This window comes from Lissotriton vulgaris, unplaced genomic scaffold (assembly GCF_964263255.1).
Source record: "Lissotriton vulgaris unplaced genomic scaffold, aLisVul1.2 SCAFFOLD_1743, whole genome shotgun sequence".
NCBI classification, from domain to species: domain Eukaryota; kingdom Metazoa; phylum Chordata; class Amphibia; order Caudata; family Salamandridae; genus Lissotriton; species Lissotriton vulgaris.
In genome coordinates this window covers 350,836-366,711 of record NW_028245918.1, presented here as the reverse complement: position 1 = coordinate 366,711, position 15,876 = coordinate 350,836, and the positions used below count along the sequence as shown (strand labels likewise).

General features: G+C 46.2%; 1 protein-coding gene across 3 annotated transcripts in view; it reads right to left on the bottom strand.

Annotated features, from left to right (window-relative positions):
• Positions 1-15,554, bottom strand: part of FAM221B (family with sequence similarity 221 member B) — a 131,741-nt gene extending 116,187 nt beyond the window's left edge. For 2 of the 3 annotated variants that reach the window (XM_086949193.1, XM_086949192.1), the window contains exon 1: positions 15,059-15,531. In XM_086949193.1, the coding sequence (XP_086805319.1) occupies positions 15,059-15,395 (337 nt within the window). In that variant the 5' untranslated portion in view covers positions 15,396-15,531. Of the gene's footprint in view, positions 1-15,058 lie in introns of all 3 variants that reach the window. The other variant, XM_086949191.1, reaches the window with a different exon arrangement.
• Between the last annotated feature and the right edge of the window lie 322 nt (positions 15,555-15,876).

Genomic DNA, 15,876 nt, shown 5'->3' with positions numbered 1-15,876 from the left:
GGTGTTAATGTCACAAATTCAACGGTCCTGAAATATATCGACCCTGAAAAGATTTAAGGCTGAGTTGGCCACATCGGGATTCGGAGTCGTCACAGAGCCGTCTTGCTAGGAAGGATGTTTGGTATTGAATATGTTGTGTTTTGACTTACATTCCACAAAATTTAATGATGCTCAAAATTAATGCATCGATGTCGGAAAGATGAAATGCTGACCCGCTATACCGCCTCCCGCCTCCCGCTTTGAGCCCGCCGCCTGCCGCCCCCCGCCCGACCGGACCCGACATTGAGCATTTTGCATTTTGCAATGAGCATAGCGCCTTCCGCCTCGCGCCTCGAGTCTCCCGCCTCGGCATTGTAAACCCTACCCCCCAGGTCCCGACTTACCTCCCCACGCTGCCACTGCTCCTCCGCTTTCACCGCTCTGTATTGCTGTTGCACTCCGCTCCTCCCCTCACGCAGACGCTACTCATGTCCTCGCTCTTCCTGTTGCTGTGACGCTACTCCCCTCACGCATACGTCGCGGCAGGCGCTACTTGCAAGGGACTACTTTATTTTTATTTGTAAATATTTTAAAGAACGTTTTTTTTTATTTTTATGTAGCCTATGTCCTTCTGCTTGCCCTGAGGTTTTCTAAGATGTCTTGGGTGTTCAGATTGGTGGTGTAGTTTTCGAGTTTACCTTGCCCAAAGGTGCAAGTTCTCTCTTTATAATAGTAGTATAGATTACTGCAGCAGAAGTAGGAATCTAGGAACAGTGTTTCAGTGTTTGATTTGAGCAGTTTGTTTGCTGAGGTGTTTTAGGTTATATTTGGTGAAGATACAATTTCATCAGGAGATAGTAGGAGATGCAGTGCATTGGTATGTGATAGATCCCCGATGAGGTCACTGGAAGGGAGGTGCTAGGTAACAAGGAGTTGAGTCAGTGTAGGACTGTAGGAAAGTAGGATCTGCTTCTTAAGGTTACCCCCACTTTTTGCTTGATGTTATACTGTTTTTGACTGGTCTGACTGGGATCTTGCTAATCAGGACTCCAGTCTATCTGTTTTCTCCTTAAAATGTTATGCATATACTTAGGTACACTCCAGATTGGATACTGGGGTACCTTTGTCAGTCCCTAGTGTATGGTACACATGTACCTAGGGCATAGGTACCCCAGAGGCCTCCCATGGGCTGCAACATGTATGATGCCACCCATGAGAGGGCATGCAAAATGGAACTACAAGCCTGCCAATGCAGCCTGTGTAAGCTGGTGCCTGTAGATATCCACGAAATTTCTTGACACCACTGGATAAAGTTCCCAACTTTGCAACAAGAATTATTTATATTGCAGACATTCTTCTATCTCACAATACCACCCATGATAGTTGTTGTCTAAAAACAGCTTTATGCAAGCTTCTGGTCCTAGTTTTCAGAGCCAAAAACAGCACATCTCCAAACTAAAATCTCTTTAATCTCCCTCATTACGTGCCACATCACTACCGATGCTCAGCCAGTGAAAACCTCCTAGCTACAGCCCAACCCCCCACTTGCACCATTCAGGTCCTTCTCTTTTCATTTACACAGGCCACCTCTCCCCTGAGGCCTTGTTCTCTACCAGGGATGATGGCAGGTTGAATAAGTCAACTCTTCTGGCGTCTCGCTCACCCCATCTGCTTCCCCATCCAAGAATGCCTCATTTTTCAAGAATTGTCCTAACTCACCACTTCTTCATACAAATCTGTTACCTCAACTATGTCTGTGGAGTAAATGTAGTCATCCTCCAGCATCCGTCCTAACCCCCCCATCTGTACATTAACCCACGCCTCTAGACGTTGTATGCATTGAATTACTTTTCCTACATATGTAACCGTACCTTGAAATGCTGTGAATTGTGCATGGTGGTGTCTGCTAAATGTACAGACATGTCCGCGGGCTGGTGGGCATCTCTAAATCGGGTGGGCAGAGTAGAGACCGGGTGGGGACAGAAAGTCCTACCCCACCCTGTCTACTGCTACTCTGTCCATCAAACCCTAAACCAGCCCCAAATGGCCTGGGGGCAGAGTAAAGGCAGACGTGGGGAGCAGATGTAAAGTCTGCTCAGGTCATTCTCACTTGGGGTTTGCTCTTCTTTTTCAAAACCCTTCGATCACTCACATCATTATGAATGTTACGGCTGCATAATGTATTTTTCTTACAAAATATAATTTGGTTAGGCTGAATTGGATTATACCACAAGTTACTGGCTGTTCGTATTGACAGGAAAATTCTGTCACAAACATTTGAATTTAAATGCTGATAAAGATTACGTCCACACAGAGAACTCTGTGTCACTAAAAAGAAAATATTTAAATGAGTTCCATTTGAATACTTGTTCCAAATTAACTTGCTACTCTTGTTCACATGGACATTAGGGTCGCTCTTGTTTTCGTTGCACTTTAATAATAATGAAGTGAGGTGATGGTGGTGACGTGGTAGGCGTCGCTTTCCGGTTGGCGGGCACTGCTTTTCAGCTAGCGCACACTAAGAGTTGGAGCTAGGCAATGGGAGGAGCCATGAAGAGGTGTTACTAACAGCCTGATTCATCAAGCCGAAATCGGCTCGCAAAGCTCTATTTTTGCATTTGGGATTCATCATCCCAAATGCAAAAATCGGTAATAGCGATGTCGCAATTTTGCGAGGAATGACATTTAAAGAATCTCTATTTGAGATTCCTTAAATGCAATTCATCATCCATTAAAAAATTGCGAATTCGCAATTTCGGCCCGCTATTTACCGCGCGGTCAAACCTCGTGGTAAATAGCGAAAACTTAGAAAAATGCTTTTAAAAGCATTTTTCAAAGTTGCATGTTGCACACACACATGTCCTTTGGTCATGTGTGTGCGCAACACCTGTTTCAATTTGCATTTAAGGGGTGCTACAGGGTGTCCTTTGGACACCCCTGGCACCCTTTAAATCACTATCTTATTTTGCGATTAGCAAATTGCTAATCGCAAATAAGGAATACTCCCCATTCATTCCTATGGGCCTTTTGCCCATAGGAATGAATGCGGAGTATTCCTTATTTGCGATAAGCAATTTGCTAGTCGCAAATAAGGATTGTGTAGGAATCGCAAATCTTTTTGCGATTCCTACATGAATCCCGTTTTGCGAGTCTGTAATAGCGATTCCTTATGAATCGCTATTATAGACTCGCAAAACGGGTCTATGATGAATCAGGCTGTAAGATACAGCGTTTCTGGCACCAGCAGCAAACCATGCATCATCACTGCTCAGCAGACAGACTTATGGCCTTTAAAAAAGACCAACTCTACCAAATTATTGGAATGCCAGATACGCTCGTCTCTGCCTAAGCTACTCCAGCCAAGAGACAGGGAGAGCAATAAAAGCAGTTTGAGCCAATTCCTGTGCCCTGCACTCCTAAACACTGGCAAATTCATGCATTCTATTAATGTTTATTTTACTCAACAGTCCAATCCGTACAGAATTTACAATTGCACCTGGAAACAAGCTTTGGCATAGCCAATAGGTCTTGCATTTGGGACCTTATAAGTGTTTAGCCATGCAACAGTTGGTGTTGTTGCACCAAGGATATTCTGCTGCATAACTAAATACTTATAGGGTCCAGAAAGCGAGACCTATTGGCTATGACAATGCTTGTTTGTTTTTTTGTTGCTGTTTTGTTTAAGTTGCCAGATCTAAAATAGCTGCACATTTTTTTTGTTAACAGTTCTTTGCATCAAATGAACTTGTTTTCATTGCTCTGAATGTTGTTTCCGTTTTGGTTGTAGGAAGCAGTCATTCCTGGGGGTGTGGGGGCTGCCTAGCTGTGTGCATGCGCCGCACTTTGCAAATGAGAGAAAGCCTGGTGCAGGCGCAATTTACAAGTGTGGAGTGAGTGAGCCCCAGGCAGCATGACTCACACAGGAGTTCATGCACTGCACCTGCATACTCAGCATGGTTTAAGGAAACTCGTCCCACTCCCTCCCAGGCCTCGAACACATATTTACAAAGAAACTCTGAGAAGAGCCTGCCTGCTGCACTGATGGCTGGTGGTGTGTGTGCCTGGTGGAAGCGTGCACAGACGGCTGGTGGTGTGTGCCTGGTGGAAGCATGCACCGATGGCTAATGGTGTGTGTGCCTGGTGGAAGCATGCACCGATGGCTGGTGGTGTATGTGCCTAGTGGAAGCGTGCTATGACGGCTGGTGGTGTGTGTGCCTGGTGGAAGCGTGCAATGATGGCTGGTGGTGTGTGTGCCTGGTGGAAGCGTGCACCGATGGCTGGTGGTGTGTGTGCCTGGTAGAAGCGTGCACCGATGGCTGGTGGTGTGTGTGCCTGGTGGAAGCGTGCACTGACGGCTGGTGGTGTGTGCCTGGTGGAAGCTTGCACCGATGACTGGTGGTGTGTGTGCCTGGTGGAAGCGTGCACCGACGGCTGGTGGTGTGTGTACCTGGTGGAAGCGTGCATCGATGGCTGGTGGTGTGTGTGCCTGGTGGAAGCGTGCATTGACGGCTGGTGGTGTGTGTGCCTGGTGGAAGCATGCACTGACGGCTGGTGATGTGTGTGCCTGGTGGAAGCTTGCACCGATGACTGGTGGTGTGTGTGCCTGGTGGAAGCGTGCACCGACGGCTGGTGGTGTGTGTACCTGGTAGAAGCATGCACCGATGGCTGGTGGTGTGTGTGCCTGGTGGAAGCGTGCACTGACGGCTGGTGGTGTGTGCCTGGTGGAAGCTTGCACCGATGACTGGTGGTGTGTGTGCCTGGTGGAAGCGTGCACAGACGGCTGGTGGTGTGTGCCTGGTGGAAGCATGCACCGACGGCTGGTGGTGTGTGCCTGGTGGAAGCATGCACCGACGGCTGGTCGTGTGTGTTCCTGGTGAAAGCGTGCACCGATGGCTAATGGTGTGTGTGCCTGGTGGAAGCATGCACCGATGGCTGGTGGTGTATGTGCCTAGTGGAAGCGTGCTATGACGGCTGGTGGTGTGTGTGCCTGGTGGAAGCGTGCAATGATGGCTGGTGGTGTGTGTGCCTGGTGGAAGCGTGCACCGATGGCTGGTGGTGTGTGTGCCTGGTGGAAGCGTGCACCGATGGCTGGTGGTGTGTGTGCCTGGTGGAAGCGTGCACTGACGGCTGGTGGTGTGTGCCTGGTGGAAGCTTGCACCGATGACTGGTGGTGTGTGTGCCTGGTGGAAGCGTGCACTGACGGCTGGTGGTGTGTGTGCCTGGTGGAAGCTTGCACCGATGACTGGTGGTGTGTGTGCCTGGTGGAAGCGTGCACCGACGGCTGGTGGTGTGTGTACCTGGTGGAAGCGTGCACCGATGGTTGGTGGTGTGTGTGCCTGGTGGAAGCGTGCATTGACGGCTGGTGGTGTGTGTGCCTGGTGGAAGCATGCACTGACGGCTGGTGGTGTGTGTGCCTGGTGGAAGCTTGCACCGATGACTGGTGGTGTGTGTGCCTGGTGGAAGCGTGCACCGACGGCTGGTGGTGTGTGTACCTGGTGGAAGCATGCACCGATGGCTGGTGGTGTGTGTGCCTGGTAGAAGCGTGCACTGACGGCTGGTGGTGTGTGTACCTGGTGGAAGCGTGCACCGATGGCTGGTGGTGTGTGTGCCTGGTGGAAGCTTGCACTGACGGCTGATGGTGTGTGTGCCTGGTGGAAGCGTGCACTGACGGCTGGTGGTGTGTGTGCCTGGTGGAAGCGTGCAATGACGGCTCGTGGTGTGTGTGCCTGGTGGAAGCGTGCACCGATGGCTGGTGGTGTGTGTGCCTGGTGGAAGCGTGCACTGACGGCTGGTGGTGTGTGTGCCAGGTGGAAGCTTGCACTGACGGCTGGGGGTGTGTGTGCCTGATGAAAGCGTGCACTGACGGCTGGTGATGTGTGTGCCTGATAAAAGCGTGCACTGATGACTGATGGTGTGTGTGCCTGGTCGAAGCAGGAGTATTCACAGCTTAGAAGACACAAATGAAACTGACAAAGAGGGAGGGGGAGAAGGGAGGGGGGAGTTCGAGCAGGGGAGCATTCACAGCAATAGAAGACACCAAATGAAACTGAGGAAGAGGGAGGGGGAGAAGGGATGGGGGAGTGCGAGCAGAGGAGCATGATTACAGCAATAAAAAGACAGATGGTAGCTGTGCACGTGCACACGCTCGTGAATGCAAGCTGGAGTCCAGTAAAAGCCTCTGGGGGCACTTTTAAAAGCCACTTACTAAATGTCTCGAAGAGACAGCGCATGCACTGTCTCAGACGAGACCTAAAAACATAGTCTAAGGCATAGATTTGGTTCAAGTATGAAAGTGCTTCTTTTTATTAGGTCTCCGTTTATTACACATTATCCAAGCTCTTTTGCTCTTGGAAAAATATTTGTAATAATGATATATATACATACATTAATTTAGGGGCTTTCTCTCAGCCCTCTTCATCCATTGGCCAGTTGCAGTGTCACTCACATTTTGCTTCTGCTGACACCAGTCTACAGCTTCGGATAGAAGGCCCGCCCACTTCAGGCATTGGTTCCACTGAACGATGAGTGACAGCATTGATCAGTGCACAATGTCCACATCTGCCACAAAGTAGTCCTCTTTCTTCTTTTGTGATGACCCGGCTCCTCCCCAGACACAGCTACCGCATTGCTCTTCCCGATATTATTTTTGGGCCTCTGCGAAGGGATGCATCTGAGGGGTGCTTGTGTGCCGAGCGCCTTCAGAACATTTCATCCACATCAGAACAAACACCACCTTTCCAGATCATTGTCATACCTTTGTCATCCACAGACCATCTGCTGCCACTTAGGGCCTTATTTATGAAGGTCTTGCGCTGCCGGTGCGTCACTTTTAAAATGGGAAAAAGAGACGTACCAGTGGCGGAAGGCCTTCATAAATGAGGCCCTTAGTGTTTTGCACTAATATACCCGCCCCTCCCCCTGTGCCTCAGGCTGATGGCTCCTCCCTTCCCTGTGAGTGAGCTCTGCCCCCTGTGCTGGACGGACCACAAGCTACACTCCTGTGCTTGGGGGGGAAAGGCTGCCTTGTTGGAAGCAAGCAGAGATCTTATTGTTATAACCTGGGCTCAGCTGCACCCTCTATGCATTCTAACATCTATTCTTAGAATAACTTGCAGACCCCTCTCCATCACCCATTATCAATGCCCATCTCTCACTCTGTCCCTCCTCCCTTTTGCAAAATGATATTATCACCTTAAAATGATTTACTAACAATATCAGGTTAATTTTCCAATATTGCAAGTCCTTCTTGTTCCCGCCTGCTTGCACTGGCCCCGGTGGCCAGGCTCTCGGGGTGCCATGATGGCTCTCCTTCCTTCTTCAGGTCCAGCTGTCATTTCTTCCCCTGCCTTGTCATGAGCTTTCTTTTCCACCTACAGAAAGATCAACCCTTGAGGTGTTCTTTATGCCGCCCCCCTCATTGTTACTTCGTGTCACCCTTTTCCCTTCCACCATTCTTCCACAGCTCCACCAAGCTCGCCAAGTATTGATAAGTATACTCCACTGCTCCATCAGGAGGAAGCAGTATTCACACTTTATAGAGTTCTAAGTGAATTCTATTCCAGGTATGTGCAGCATTTCTCATGCAGAACATTTAGCGTTAGACAATTGGCAAAGAACAAGAACACGTTTGTTTGGTGTGATGAGTGTGAGAAAGAGTTTCAAGATGTGAGAAAAACGATCTGTGAAGCGACAACTCTCTGTGGTTCTGATCCTCTACTCTCACGCATCACTACCACTGATGCGGGGTCCAAGGTGTGGTTGCTGTATTGGCGCAAAGGTCTGAATGTGTGAAAGAGGACATTATAGCTCCAGCGTCCAGGGAACGCACAGCTGCGGGGGGAACAACTCTACTATTGAAAGGGAAACCCCTGCGTGGGTGTGGGCGCGAGAACATTTCAGAGTCTTCATTTGGGGCAAGGAATGTAGTAGAAGGAGTGACCATAAACCCTTAGTACGCGTGCCCACCACAGGAGGTATATTCAAGGCGTCTCACGCATTGCTAGAAGGCTCGCTCATGAGATTACAGGGTTTTATCCACAACATAGTGTAGCCAGGAAAAGACAATGTCACAGCTGATTTTTTGGCCAGGGTGCCCTTAGCTATCAAAGAAGACATTTGTAAGGAATGGGATGAGCGTTAGAGCATGATGAAGGGACCATGCCTATTGAGAAAAAGGTTTGGAGTGAGGAATTCGCTAAGGACAAAGTACTACAGGATGTAGAAAGATGTATCATGTGTGGGTGGCCCAAGAAGAATTGAACCGGATTGGAACTCAGGTGTTTCTGGGAAGTACGTGATGCGTTGTCTTGTACTGAGGGTGTTGTCAGAAGAAGCGACAGTGTTATACCTCCCAATGGTTTAAGACGAAGTGGGGTCCAACGTGGTCACGAAGGACACAGTGGTATTATCAGAACTAAGCAATCTGTAAACAGAGGGTTCTGGTGGCCCGGTGTTGACATTTTTGTGGAACGCCAAGTCAGGAATTGTGTTGTTTGTGCAAACTCTGATGTCTCCTAAAACCTTAAAGCCTAACGTGGGAGATCATGTCATTCCTTTTTTTTTTTGCTTTTAAAATTTTTTATTTGACAAGCAAGTCCAAATATACAATAAATATTCTTAAACATACAAGTAAAGAAATAATGTTTTCAATCATTACAGGGACAGATCATTATTCAGCGTATACATCAAAAATAAAAAGCAAGCCATTCTCTAAAAAATCAGGAAGAAAACCACATAAGTCTATAGTATAGTATGAAGCAAAAAATACAACTTAGGTCTTTTATAAATTAGACAAAATTAACCCAGATCTTTTCGATTTTAGCTACAGCTTTTAAGCTTCTACCCTTTGCAAGAGCCTTTTCCATAGTGTATATTTCATGTAGCAGATTCCACCACTCGATCGTATGAGGGGGATTCTGCGATATCCAGGCTCTGGCTACAACCAGTCTCGCACAGGACAAAGCTATGTTTAGCCAACTCCTATTGTTAATACCCATAGGGTTTAAAGATAATAATACCATAGGTGCAGTGATTGGAGTATTGATCAGTTGTTGTTGAAGTAAGACATTTTCAATTTCTTGCCAGTATTTAGTAAGTATGGGACATGAATAGATCATATGTGTGAGATCTGCTGCCCCAGATCACATTTAGGGCATTTTGTACGATCACTGCTTAAAATATTTTGTGACCATTAAGATATTTTTAATGGAGTATGGTATATTTGGCTAACCATCCTATATAGTTGTAGCTTCAAGCTAGAGGAATGGACTAATTTATTAATATTAACGAAAGCATTTGAAATATTCTGTGATGTCACATTGATTCCTAAGTCAGCAGTCCATTTTAGCGACAATCTTGGGCAGTCATCCGCTTTGTATTGACTAAGACAGTTATAACCCACACTAATTAGAGACTTCTTTTTCGTACTGTATAAACAGCTCCAGATGTCCGAACTGTTTATTTTTTTCAACTTCATTTTCCGTATCAAATAGTCCTTAATTTGCATATATTTGTATGTCATTACTACGGGCAGGTTATTCAAAATTTGTAAAGTTGAAAACTGTAAGAAGCCCTCTGAACCATACAGATCTCCTAGCTTCTTAATTCCGTAATTAGCACAGTCCCTCCCCATCTTATCGCTAAAAATATCGGGAAGCCCAGGATTGTCCCAAAGTGGTAGTTCAGTATGAAAAAAAGAAGTGTCACAGTAAGTCAAAATCAAATTCCAAATACGTACAGCATCTCTTGCGGTCTTACATTTTACCCGCTTAAAATAGTTAGGATCTTGCACTCTTGCTAAGAATTGATTTGAATAAGTGCCAAGCATAAACTGATAGAAAAAGAAATGTTGGTTTTTGTCTAGCAAACTCCTAAGCCGGCCTAAAAATGATGCAAAAAAGTAAGCTTTAAAGTCCGGGAAGTCCAAACCTCCTCTTTCAGGTGGTAATTTTAGTATAGCCATGGACCTTCTAGCCTTTTTATAACTCCAAATTAAACTGCTACAAATTCCGTCTAGTTTTCTAAAGAATAAATTGTTAACTCGCAATGGAATAGAACGAAAAAGGTATAAAAATTTAGGCAATATATTCATTTTAATCAGATTAATTCGGCCCAATAGATTAAGTGGAATTTTATGCCATTTTTTGAGCAATGTAGTCACTTCCTTTAGTAAGGGGTCATAATTTAACCTATTTATTTCATTGGTCAGAAGAAATTTTAACCCCCAAATACACTGCTGATTTGCAAAGTCCTGGTACTGCATAGTTAGCTTGATAATTCATAATAATTTGTGTTTTATTAAGGTTTAGTTTGTATCCTGAAATGACTCCAAAGTTTTTTTCTTCTTCTGTATTTCCAATTGATGCATCTGCCACATTTGTAGTATAAATAGCTAGATCATCTGCATATGCAGTTATTTTAAGAATGTTGTGTTCATGTTGTATTGGTATTATCTTATCTTGGGTTTGCAAGGCATTGATAAAGGGTTCCATAGAGAGAGCGAAAAGCAGGGGTGAAAGCGGACACCCCTGCCTAGTCCCCCTTAAGATCGCAAATATTGGTGAAAGTGACCCGGCATAACTAATTTTAGCATTGGGATCCCTATATAAAGCCTGTATGCTTCTAAGAAACCGCTCTTTAATACCGAACTGTTTCAAAACCTTCCACAAGTAATCCCACCCCACTCGATCGAACGCTTTTTCTGCGTCTAGAAGTATCATACCGAGTGGGGTGAGATTAGTTGCTGCCACATCAAAAGCCGTAATGGCCATGTTAACATGGGTAGTAGTATCCCTCCCTACTACAAAACCATGTTGTTTCTCATTTACTAAATATGGCATAAGAGGTGCCAGTCGTATTGATAGCAACTTTGAGTAAGTCTTAGCATTGGTATTTATTAAAGATATTGGTCTGTACGACCCGCATTCTGTAGGTGTTTTTTTTTTCTTCCAGAAAGAACATGATTTTACCAGTTTTCCAGGATTCCGGGCCCTTGCCTGTAACATTAATAGAATTGGCTACTAAACAAAAGAGGGGTAAGATTTCGTCTGCACAAATTTTATAAAGTTCAACTGGGAGTGTATCTTCTCCCGCCGCCTTGTTAGAAGGAAGAGAAAACACTGCTAAGCGTAGTTCTTCCAGAGGGTAGTTCTCTTCCAGTTTATCAAGGTTTTCCTGATCTAAATATTGTTTTACTGGAAGTTTATCATTTATATAAGATTGGATCTGATCTTCTGTATTCCTGCTCTCTGGAGTGTATAATTTTTCATAATAGGAAGCAAATTGTTCCATAATTTGTATAGGCTGCGAATATAAAATATCATTAGGGCCTTTTATAGATTTAATTAACGTTGATGCTCGATCGTCAGCGGCTTTGTAGGCCAAAAGCTTCCCTACTCTATCTCCACATTCATATTGAGAGAGTTTATATTTAAGTATCTTAAAAGCTATTTTTTTCCCTAAGTGAACTTTTAATAGTTGAGCGCAAAGTCAAAAGTTTATTTTCCAGTTGAGCAATGTCTGACCTACTCAGTACCTCGGCTCTGAGATTATCAGCTAATTGTTTCTCAATCTGTAAAATATTGGCCGTCGTTATCTTTGTCTCATTCTTTCTTATTGCATTTTGTTTGAGTATATATTGTTGTGCTATCCCCCATGTCATTCCAGAGAATCCTTGGGGACACCACTGCCATGGATATCATGGGCCCTGTTGGTCACAATTCTAAGTTCATCATTGCGGCCATTGATGCTTTTTTTGGCAGTGGCTGCTATACAAGTGATAGAGGAGGTGGACACTGATGCAGTGTTAATGTGTCTTGATGACATTTTCACAGAAGAAGGTTGATCTGAGCGTCTCATTACAGACAATGGGGCGCCGTTCCTTTCTGGGAAAACTAAGAGTTATTTCAAAAGAGTGGGTGTTACTCATTGCACCACTTCTCCATATAATCCCAGTGGCAATGGTGTTATCGAGAGACTTAATAGGGTGCTCAAAAGTGCAATACAAATTGCAGGTGTTGACAGCAACGGATGGGAGACACACACACTCAAACGGTCTGGATGTGCAGGATAACAGTAAATGACATGAGGGGGGCTCCCCTTGTGAAATAATGAATGAGAAGTAGGTTACCCATGAATGAATGTAATCCTGCTAGGCTAATCCAGTCTGCCTTCTACCATAGTTTTAGAAGTGGTTAAGGATTGGATTGCTAGAACACACATCATCAACAAACAGAATTTTGATCAAAAAAGGGGGTCAAAAAGTGACACAGGATCAATATTGGAATGTTTGTAAAGGTGAAAAAACAATGGGGGGTAAGAATGGGGAAAAGCCAATATATGGGTCCTTTTGAAGTCAAAGAAGTATTAAATAATGCAGTAAGACTTGCAGGTGGCAGGGCGTGGAACCGAACCAGAATAGCAGTTCTTAAAGCAGACAACGTTTATGAAGCGAAGTGTGGTGGTGGTTGAGACTGTGATGAACGCGGAGGAGTGAATTCTAAAAATGGATCCTCGCAGGGTTTCCTAGAGGAAGGAGAAACAGGGACTTGATCCCGAAGTTCGCAATCAACCTATTGAATGTCAGTCTAATGAGTCAGCGAGTGAGCGTCCTCCTAAAAACCCCGATGGTTGTCTGATTCGGTTGCTTTTGCCATAGACAAGTTTGCAGAGTGATTTTTTTTGTTGTGTTTTTTTTAAATCTTTTTTTTATTCCAGGGGAAAGATGTGTTATGTATTTATGTTTAAATGCATTTTCTTGCTATTTTTTTTTTATATATTTAAATGCATTGCTTCACGGCTCGATCATGATCTTCCATTCTAGAACATTTGGTCGGTGCCTTGATTGAAGGAGCAGATGTGGGGAGGTGACCGGAGCAAGAAGACGTGTAACTGGTGGTGCGACTCCTCCTACTTAACACCTGCTAAACAAATGTGAGGTCTTAAGATCTGATGCCACTTCCTATGAGGTCATGGGTTGTAATGTCACTTCCTATGACACCACATGCGATGTCACATGCCGTCAGGGTCGGATTGGGATCACAATTCGGCCCGGGCACTGACGAAAAAAGTGGCCCACATTCAAGAGGCGTGGCCCATATTTAAGTGGCGTGGCCCACATTCAAGGGGCGTGTCCTTTCAGGAAACACCATTTGCACAGACAAGGAATGAAAGTGGGAGGATACTGTTCTTGCACAGGACACAGGGCCAGGTGACAATGGCCTACATGCTGGGCAACTAAAAAAAATAGCAAGGCCCCTTTTTGTCACAAAATTATTCCAGCCCTCCAGCACAGGAGCACCTGAAAAGCAGCAAAGCCCCTGCTATTACCAACCTACTTAGCCCTCCCCAGACCTTCAGCTCAGGAGCACATGAACCGAGGTAAGGCCCCTGCAATTAGTAAATTAATCAACCCTTCAGGCCTTGGGGAAAATGTCCTGGCAGGGGAGCACAAAACACAGCTTTCTGGGTCATCCAAGGTAGCCCGGTAGCCAGGTAGCCAAGGGGGAGGCTGAGGTGAAGCTGGTGCATGGGAAGTGCCTTCCCAGTGTGTTCTGGCAGTTTGAGTATTTACCATTTACTGTAGTATTACCCTTGTACCTGTGTATGGTACCCTTTTGTAACTTGCACACATCATTTTTCTCTGGCATCACACTGTACGCTACCTCTCACTTTTTGTTTGCTTTAGATACTTGCACACGTGCCACCATTGCCTATGTAACGTTTGTTCTTGTGCTGGAGTGTCTGCCATTAATTGCAGTATTATACCTCTACTTGTACTTTGTACGCTTTTGTAACCTGCACACATATCACTTTTTCCTCCTGTAATGCATCGTTAGCTCCTCTTGTATTTTGGTTGCTCACTATTGTCACTTTTGATTCATGTAACTTAACGTTTGCATTTGTAATTTGTCCACTTATAATTTTCTCCTCATGTATTATTGCTGTGTGAGGCGCTCTGACACCTTCGGGTAAAGTCCGCCCTATATAAAATCGCATAACTAAATAAATAAATAAAACAAAAAAATTCCAAACATCACCAGGCCCCCACAGCAAGACCCATTCTTCCTCGCCCACTTTGCCCTGAATGTGAAGGGCTGTGGGCGAGGTGTTAAGACTAACACCGTTTCTGGGCTGCATGGGCGCCAGGGGGCCGAGGTGCAAATGGCTCAAAGGCCTGAGAAACACCTGGCCCCCAGGGAGGCCGATTATTGCAAACAATCACCCCTGCCCAGCCTCAGCTTGATTGCTTGGCAGGGTAGGGGTGAAGGAGAGGCCACAGCTGACAATTGCTGTCTGGCCGCACAGCGAGGCTGCTTTCATTTTCTGTCTCTGTCTCCGTGCACTCTGTGGGCCGGTTTTTTTTCTCCCCTTTCCTAGTCCACTCTCTGTGGACTGGGACAGGGGAGAAAAAAACCGGCCCACAGAGTGCACTGAGGCACCGGCCCTTCGGCCCATGCCCGAATGCCCGCCTTGCCAATCCGCCCCTGCATGCCGTGATGTCACTTCCTGTGATATTACACGCTGTAATTTCACTTTCGGTCATGTCACACGCAGTGATGTCGCACCCTTTCTGCCTCACTTAGAGAGTCCCCCCCACTTCTTTTTTTTTAGGACTTGAGGCCTGAATGAAATGTTTATCATGCCCACACTTAAGTTTTTATTCATGAGCTTGTTCGTCTATTCATTTACCCATGTGTTCACTCATTCATCCATCACTCCAATCATTCATTCATCTCCACACCCACCCATCTATCCGTCCATTCAATCTTTTACTCATTCTTACATTCACCAACTCACCAAGCCGCACAGATAAACATATTGCAATTACCAACAAATATTTTTTCATTTTTTTAAAAACAATCGTGTACATTTGGCTTTGTCGGTGCTTGTTTATAGCTCCCACTAGTGTCCTCAGCTTTGTGACTTCTTAGGTCTGTAAACGGTGCATGGCAGTAACATGTACTATGATGTTTCAAGGCTTTAGATTACATATGTCTTCTACTGTGCACACGTCGTGGACACGTCACATACACACGTATATTTGCACACGCGTGTGAGTACACACGTACAGGATACTTACTTGCCACTTGTTTCTTTGAGCTATCTTTCTTTCCCTCTACCGCCTGCTTCTCTGCTGACTGCTGTGTTGTCTCCCCTGCTGTATCCGCTCCTGTATCCGTTCCTGTCTCTCCTCCTGTCTCCGTTCCTGTCTCCGTTCCTGTCTCCTCGCCTGTCTCTTCTCCGGTATCCTCGGATGCTGTCTCGTCCTCACCAGCCTCGGAGTCTGTGGGGGGCTCGGTGCTGATTTTGGTCTTTGGGGGCTTCTGAGGGTGGGAGGCCGGCTCTGGCTGTGGCTGTGGCTGTTGGGATCCCTGTGTTTTAGGGGGCGAGGCCTCCTTGGCCTCTGGGGCGTCCATCCTTCCTGCCCGGATCTGGTCCAGGTATAGCGCCCCTCACCTCTGCCTCAAGGCGCGCGGTGAGTCTCCTCGGCATCCCGGGGTAGGCGCCTCATGCACAGAGCCTGGTGTGAGAGAGGTCTGCTGCAGCAGGCTGATCCTGAGCCAATGTTTGTTGTTACCTGGAGACCGGGCCTGCCCAGGTGAGCAGCAGCAACCGGAAGCGCTGAGGTCAGAGGATTCTGTGTATTGTGACACAATTCAGAGCCAGGAAGGACAGTGGAGAGCAGTGAGCTGAGAAGGGCAGGAGTCACTGTCCCTGCTAGCCTCAGGGCGAGAGTCACTGTCCTTGCTAGCCTCAGGGTAGGAGTCACTGTTCTTTGCTAGCCTCAGGGTAGGAATCACAGTCCCTGCTAGCCTCGAGCCAGGAGTCACTGTCCCTGCTAGCCTCAGGGCAGGAGTCACTGTCCCTGTTAGCCTCAGGGCAGGAGTCACTGTCTCT